At 38.3% G+C, this 7,923-nt stretch overlaps 1 protein-coding gene across 1 annotated transcript; it reads left to right on the forward strand.

Moving 5' to 3' along the window:
* Nucleotides 1-387: 387 nt before the first annotated feature.
* LOC140238456 (translocon-associated protein subunit gamma-like) lies at nt 388-7,203 on the forward strand. Its single transcript, XM_072318358.1, has 5 exons — nt 388-576; nt 2,500-2,632; nt 4,159-4,257; nt 4,665-4,796; nt 5,999-7,203. Exons 1-5 carry the CDS (start codon nt 450-452, stop codon nt 6,063-6,065), a joined length of 558 nt encoding a protein of 185 aa, XP_072174459.1. The 5' UTR covers nt 388-449; the 3' UTR covers nt 6,066-7,203.
* The last annotated feature ends 720 nt before the right edge of the window (nt 7,204-7,923 follow it).

The raw sequence follows: 7,923 nt of genomic DNA on the forward strand, positions 1-7,923 counted from the left end.
TGTATAGATGCTATCAATCCAAATCAGCTGCGGACCGGTGTTGTGATTACTGTACCATGATGGAGTTTTCATTGGAAACTGAGGACATAACAACTTTCCGGCGTGTGTTTGATTCATAAGTAAACCTGGTAAAGGATGAGATTGACTTTATATAACTATTATTTCACAACAATGAAATAAGCGGGTATATTTTCAAATGTGTTGCTTCGCTTCGTACACGCAGGGATACCTATAAATGAGCAGGGAAAAAATGTCACTGCAAGGTTAACTGTTTCCCGGTGTAGTCCGGCAGGGGCCGAAATTTGTCTGAATTGTAGGCTTGTCGACTTGTCTGGCCTCTATACATGTGCAACGCGGATTGTGTGTACGATCTTTGGTGTAGAGATTATCCATAGAGCTCGTCCTTTTCGGGTTTTCTTCAGCCTCGGGTGACAGGTTGCATAGGAATAATGGCTGGTGGCAAAAAACTGACGAAGGAAGAGGAGCTTTTGCTCCAGGATTTCAGCAGAAACGTCTCCACTAAATCATCTGCTTTGTTCTACGGCAACGCATTTATTGTCTCAGCGATCCCAACATGTAAGAAATTGCTTATTTTGAGTCGAGGGTATGTACTTCGAAATGGGGACTGTGTGTAAGCGATAGACCCATATGTGTGATACACTGGTCCGTCTGCTCTGCCACGTATGCGTAGCTGCATGCCATAAGCCATTGATAAATGCCGAGCGAATGCACACGACTCGCTTGCTCTCTCGCTCGCTCGGTATCAATCATGCGAAGCTACGAAAACTGGGATGTGCTAAATTTAATGCTTCTTGGGAGGCTATTTGCATGTCGTATTGCTTTTAAAATCCATGGTGTTTTAGAGCATTTCATGTCGCATATAGGCCTACTCCAATTTAATCAGCTACAATTGCCACTCAGCGAGACAGTAGTTCAGTACAGAAGCACACGGTGTTGATCTGGGAGCTGGGCCTGATTCTAAAATCATTCATGATGATGACTGTGATGGATTCGTATGCAATCTCTTCAGATGGACACGTTGTTGCAATAAAGAACAAAGAAATCCTCGGTTTAACGTGATGTGGGTTCTTTATTCTGTTACACAGCATGTATCGGCGATGTGTAACTGTGCATACTGCAAACTTGCGCTTGCTAGTGTGATACGTAGATATATTATATATAAATACGTATCACACTAGCAAGTGCAAGTTTGCAGTATGCACAGTTACACATCGCCGATACATGCTGTGTAACAGAATAAAGAACCCACATCACGTTAAACCGAGGATTTCTTTGTTCTTTATTGCAACAACGTGTCCATCTGAAGAGATTGCATACGAATCCATCACAGCTTCAACAACTGTGTTGGAATGAGTGGTTCCTTGGATTGTTGGACTTCGTCAGATTGTCCAAGAAACCCAAACTATAAGCAAACTGCTGTGGCCAACTGCTAAGCAAACTGCTGTGGCCAACTGCTGAGCAAACTGCTGCTCTTGTGGAACGACTGACCGGAACTCTTTGCTAACAGTCTATAATTCAGACCCTAATTTTGAGACTCGTAGTATACTGTATCATTCCATGACATCCTGCCCCCTTGAACGTGACGGAAGTCACTTTATAAACACTCAAAACGTGTGCAATAATGCGATTATTTACACAACAACGAACAGATAACTGCTCTAAGGTCGAGACCTAAATAGATCTAAAGTGAAATTCAAACCAGTTGACAAACGAACACTCAAATAGAATGCTTTCTAATGTCCAAACAGAGTAAAATTAAGTTTCACCGCCTCCATTAAGGCAAGAAATTGCTTGTTCGAGTTAATAACCAAATTCAAGAACTCAGTAGCCCAAAATGTTCTGATCAAACAAGGAAAACCAAACAAAGGCTACACTGAATCCTTTCTTCAGATGAACGCGATTATTTACTCAGTCCTTCAGTTACACTTTAAATGTCCACTCTCTCGGTTCTCTTCATGAGAAGAATCAGTTTGGTGACAGGTCTCTTTGCGACTGACTTGTCTGCGTATTGAAGCTCGACGACGCGAACCAGCTCATCGTCTCCAGGGAAGGTCTGCACGATTTCAGCCATTCGCCAAGTGCCGCGCCTCTTGTCTTCTCCGACTTTGTTTGAATTATCTTGCATTTAAGTAAACTTTTTGTCTCAAAGTAATAATTTCTTTTTCTATTGCCTTTTTTTCTGTAGAATGACCAACCAACTTTTTAAAGTTTCCATGGTAACTTTTATATTTGTTTAATTGTATTCGTTCATTTCTATATCATAAACGTGGGAAGGATGAACATGTCAAATGATTGTCACTTTGAATGAATAGGTGATGATTTAGTAAATGTTTATACACATACAGCTTTATGTCAATTTACTAACAGTGGAATTGCCCCTCAAAGATTATTTTGCCTTTCCCTACATCATTATGCTTAGAGAACTGTACATCAAAGTTTTCTGCTCTGTGACACAGTCATGTCAATGCTTTCTTGCAGGGCTGTTTTGGCGTATTCATCAGGTGGACCTGTTCCAGTCTCAGTCCATTGTCATGTTTGTCATCATGACGATCATCAGTAGCTGGCTGGTGGCATTTGCCTACAAGAATGTCAAGTTTGTCCTGAAGCACAAGTAAGATTACAGCAAAGTCAACAATAGAGACTGCATATTATTGATTGTTGTATACATCTAAGTTAAAGTGCTGTGTTAAATAATTGTTCACTTTCAGGAGGGGATGTGGTGCAGTGAACTGCACAAAAAAAAAAAAAAAAATGTTAACACCTCATTTTGCTTTTTATGTGTTTGTTTCGTACCATGCTGTGCATGGGTATTAGAGGCAGGCCAGTTTACCGGTACACACTAAAACCATTAGTTTGGGTGAATAGGAAAGGGCTGCTAACACAATATAATATGTTCTCACAAGGCAATTTTGAATATTGACACAAACATAGCAAATGAGTGAATCATTTCAGATAATCTCAATGATCAGAAAATTAATCATGAGAAAATTAGTTTCCCAAAGGCACAGGCTCCAGGATGCAGTTTATTATAAGACATTTTTTGACTTATGATTATTTGCATCAGCTTTAATAGTAGGTAATGCCATTTATATGTATGTGACATGAATTTCTTTTGTGAAATTTCTTGTGGCAGAAATGTCCTCAAACTCTGCAGTTTGAGAAATTGAAAATACTGGCTGATATACATTGTACATGTAGTATAAAGAGACTCCAACCCCAAGCACCTTCTGATCTGGAGATTCTCCTGCCTGAAACCCCTGGCAAAAAGGAGACTCCAAGTTGATGTGCGCGAAGTGCACATCGCAAGCATGAAGCGCAATGTTCCTTGCGGCCAGGGTCCAGGGCCCGCTTATGGGCCCTGGAAGCTCTAAGGTTCTAGATGGTCTCTCGTGCTATCTAAGGCTTATTTTTTCAACATACGATGGCAATAAGTAAGAAATCCTTTCCAACGGGAGACACAAAGCCAGGGCGGGAGAAATTAAATCTCAAGCGGGAGAACGGGAGATTTTGCCAAAATGGGCTTTCGGCGGGAGATCTCCTGTCGAAAGCGGGAGAGTTGGAGTCTCTGTGCTTTCCATGATAATGTTCTGACCCTATGCAAGGTGCTACATAACTTTTTTTTTTTTTTTTTTCCTACCACTTGCCCGTTCAGGCAAGCAGTTTTGTAAATTGTTGCAGAACACTTGCCCAAACAAGAAAATGATATAAAAAATCACTTCTAAGTCAAGGGCTTGATAAAACTCAATCTTTGAATAAACAGCATATATTGATTCACACGCCTAATCATATTGTCGTAACAAACCTATTTCTATCGAGTGTTGCATTGAATTGGAGCTTCTTCACAAAAGTGTTGGAAATTTGCTGAAATGAAATTAAACTGCATTGCATCAGTAAACAGTAATTATCTTTGGACTTCTGTAGGGTTGACTTCTCGGGAAGGGGTGGGGGAAGGGAGTGAAAAAAAGTGACTTCAAAACTTTTTACTTGCCCACTTTGGGCAAGCATTTTTCACACTGTTCCAAAACACTTGCTTGATTTTGATTTTCACTTAATACCCTGGGCAAGAGCCTTTAATATGTAGCACCTTGCGTCTGAGACATTGACACTTGTTCCTGTGTGGCTGTTGTCCGTCTGTAGGATTGCTCCTAAGAGGGAGGATGCCGTCAGCAAGGAAGTCATGAAGAAGCTGAGTGATGCTGACAGTAAGAAGATGTCTCGTAAGGAGAAGGATGAGAGGTAGGCTGTCAATAACTTTTGTCTTTCATTTTCTTTCCTTTTTTTTTTTGGGGGGGGGATATATTTAAGATAAAGTTTCATATTTTGCTTTGTTTTCAGTCATTCGCTTATCAGACTATTTCTTTGGCCTCATACCAAAAGGGCCCTATTAGTGTACAAAGTCTATGGTGTTAAGGCCCTTCTGGCATGAGGCCGACGATTTGTAAATTGTGTATGATTTGGAACTTCATTGAACAGGCTTTGTTATTTAGGACGCCTATGAATCTACTTCAAATTACCAGTACATAGGATCTAATTGAAAGTATGTTTGTACATATGTGTTCATTATGTATTTGTGTACAGCAGGTGTGTATAATGAATGGATTGTTTGTATCATGTCCTTTTATTCCTTTCTCAACATTACTTAGGATCCTGTGGAAGAAGAATGAGGTAGCAGACTACGAAGCCACAACTTTCTCAATATTCTACAACAACGCCCTCTATCTGATGCTGGTCCTCTCTGTCTCATTTTTCCTTCTCAAGTCACAAGATCCAAATATGTATCCTTTTCCATCAGCTCAGTATGTTGTTGCAGTGGTATGATGGGATCTTATCAATAAAGGGGCATTCCAGACGATTTTTATAATTTCACATCAGGTCTACAGAACATAAATTAGTAGCTCCATATATGGATTTGTGGAATTTATTGTGGTGCTGTAGCAGAGAAACCAATATTCTAAAAAATCTTACAGAAATTACACTGAACAGTGTTGATGACATAGAAGCCTCACATACATGTATTTCAGAAATCTAGCAGTGTGATTCCGTTACAATGCTGCTTGCTTAACATGTTCACTTGTGTGAAATCTATGCATGCCTTCTCTTGTTCTGCTTCCTTGAGCCCCAACTCATGCATTCTTATGGTGAGGCTGCCATGTCATCATCCTTGTTCATTACAATTTGTTGTAAAGTTTGAAAATATTCTTATTCCTCACCCTAATCACTATTAATTCTGAAACTCTGTACTCATTGTAACTATTTTATAGTTGTTCAAATGTAAAAGTCTGAAAATCATACGGAGGTCTCCTTTAAGGAAATCTGAATCAAAGAATTTTTCATGGAAGTGAATGGAATACCTCTTCTCTGATTTTATATTCTGCTGTTGAGGTAATTACGTGTACTGTATTTGCACTCAAAAAAAGTAATCCTGTACATTGTACTGACTGAAGCTAATGTAATGACACCCTTTTGTAGGAATATGGCTTTATTGGCTCATTTAGTTCATGGATTGATAATAAACCTGGGGGGGGGGGGGGGCAAAGTATCAGCTGTTATATTCACTAACAGAAGTAATTTGTATACTTTTGTACCATTATATCTATGAACAGTACAATTCTTTATGAATTAATATGGAACTCATGCTCTGATTGTTTTTGCAAGACCCAAAATTCTTGAATGCTATGATCACCATGTCCTAATTTACCATTGAATCCTTTGATTTGTTTATATGTATTTCTTGAGTAATTATCATGAATAGATGAATACAATCATACACTCTCTCAGAACAGTTTCCGGTAGCTGTTGTATTTCATGCAACTTTCAGTAGGCAAAACTGACAAATTTTTATCAGTCATGAAATACAAGGCATACATCATTTACCAAGGTTGAATAATATTGTATATCTTGCTAAACTCACTTTATGACAGTAATTTATTTTCTCATGTTGTAGTACCTTGTTTTTCCTTTACCTTCTCTCCTCCAGAAACTACATTTTGTCAGTGGCAATCGCTGCTGGGCTGCTGGCCTTGTTGTCGACTGGAAACAAATAGCGCCCTCTATATTCTCTGTCTGCATCATTGTAGCACTATGCTCTTGGATAGAAGTAGTGAAAGTAGATATGAAGAATTCTATGTTTAGTTCAAATTTCTCTGATGGAAACAAAGGTCTGATTCCATTTTGTTTGTTCTTTTCTGTAGTTGGATTTATAGTTAATTTCTGTATGATGTAGGGATTCCAAATTATGAATACCAAGAATTCAAAAATAAGATACTTTATGCACTGTATAATGTTCACTACTGGGTATTCTCACGTGGGTAGTTCCATCTACTGGCTTTCCCGAACAAAAATGCAATCATTACTAACCTTCATTTTCATTCCTCTGTTATGGTTTGCTGTTTGTAATTAATTGCTGATAAGAAAAACAAGAAGAAGAAGAAGAACAAGAAGGTTCATGTTTTCCAGAGTCAGATTACTCCATTTGAGTGAGTTTACTTTGAGATTATGATTTTTTAACTCGGCCTTTGGCAATCGAGTTTGGTACCTTCAGTGTCATTTTTGCTCTGGATTTTCTTTTTCATATTTGTCTTTAACATTGATTATGACATCAAACCTACATCTTCAATAATTGGGGCATGCAGTTGCACACCTTGTATGGAAATCACATGTGACTTGTTACTTGTTTTGCTTTTTTTTTTCTTTCACAGAAGACAAAAAAAAAAAAAATACTGAAAAACTACCATGCCCTTCTCTTCAGAGTAAAGTATGCCAGCTGTATTACGTAAATTGTGTAGTTAAATCTGTGCAAAGACTACACAGTGTCTGGACTTGTACATTCTCATCATTACAAAATGATTGCATCATTTGGCACCATGAATGTGATTTAGTTTAGCTACAGGTATTTCAGGCATTTATTATAGCCAACATGTTTTCAACTTGGCACAATGTAGATGTACAAATTGAACAGGTTACTTCACAGTAACACAAAGCTGCATTAATTTCACAGGTTTTTAGCAGGTGTATGTTCTCTTTGGAGTGTAATACAGCTGAACTCAAACCATAGACTTTGTACAATATGGTGAGAATGTTTGTTTGCAGGAGCCATCCTTGGACAGGGGTTTTGATGTTGGGTAAGGAGAAAGATGTTGATGTCACCCGTCACAATGCCAATAAATTTTGTAAAATACCCAATTGCAGACTTCGCCTATTTACTCTTGTGATTATACATTGTACATAATATATGCACAGGATGTGTGCTGTGTATTGACAGTTTACAAGCTCATTGAATCCCTTGAACAAAAAAAATACTGTTAAACAAGGAATGTTCACGTGCATTTTAATTTCTCGAATTTTACGAGCGCCAAGATTCGCAAAATTAAAATGCACACAAAAATTCTTGTCTACTCTGTGCATTGAATGCCAGTGGCAATTCACAAAAATTTCATGCCACAAAAAAGGCTGTCGGCTCCAATTCACAAAAATTTCATGCCGTGAATATATTATGTTTTACAACTCTCAACTAACACACAAACATAAAACGAGGATAAACTAAAAACCCTACAACGATGAATTTGATGGATCATGCGCCATGTTAAAGGTTCCCTAATATCTTGTTCTGGTCCTACATGTGTACAGTGTACAGTAAGTGTATATCCATCCTTTCTTCCGCTAACATGATGTTATGAATTGATCTTCACAACACAAATTGAGTGATGGTTTGATCAAAATGCATCTATGCATCAAAGGTTTTTTATTTTATTAACACTATTTCTTTTTCTGTTCTCGCCAAACGTAACTCCTCAAAAATCTTGTTTTTATGCCTCTGCCCGAAGGGTGCCAGAGGCATTATTTTTTTTTTCTTGCCTCTCATGCTATAATCATGGCCAGTGAAGTCTGTTAAAATACATGTAT

This window comes from Diadema setosum, chromosome 15 (genome assembly GCF_964275005.1).
Source record: "Diadema setosum chromosome 15, eeDiaSeto1, whole genome shotgun sequence".
Lineage (NCBI taxonomy): Eukaryota > Metazoa > Echinodermata > Echinoidea > Diadematoida > Diadematidae > Diadema > Diadema setosum.

Bases quoted from the DNA above. Each gene is read 5' to 3' on its own strand.
- LOC140238456 (XM_072318358.1), top strand. From the start codon at position 450: ATGGCTGGTGGCAAAAAACTGACGAAGGAAGAGGAGCTTTTGCTCCAG. The intron at 577-2,499 runs GTAAGAAATTGC...GCTTTCTTGCAG, and splicing joins TGTCTCAGCGATCCCAACAT to GGCTGTTTTGGCGTATTCAT. The intron at 4,797-5,998 runs GTATCCTTTTCC...TCTCTCCTCCAG, and splicing joins AAGTCACAAGATCCAAATAT to AAACTACATTTTGTCAGTGG.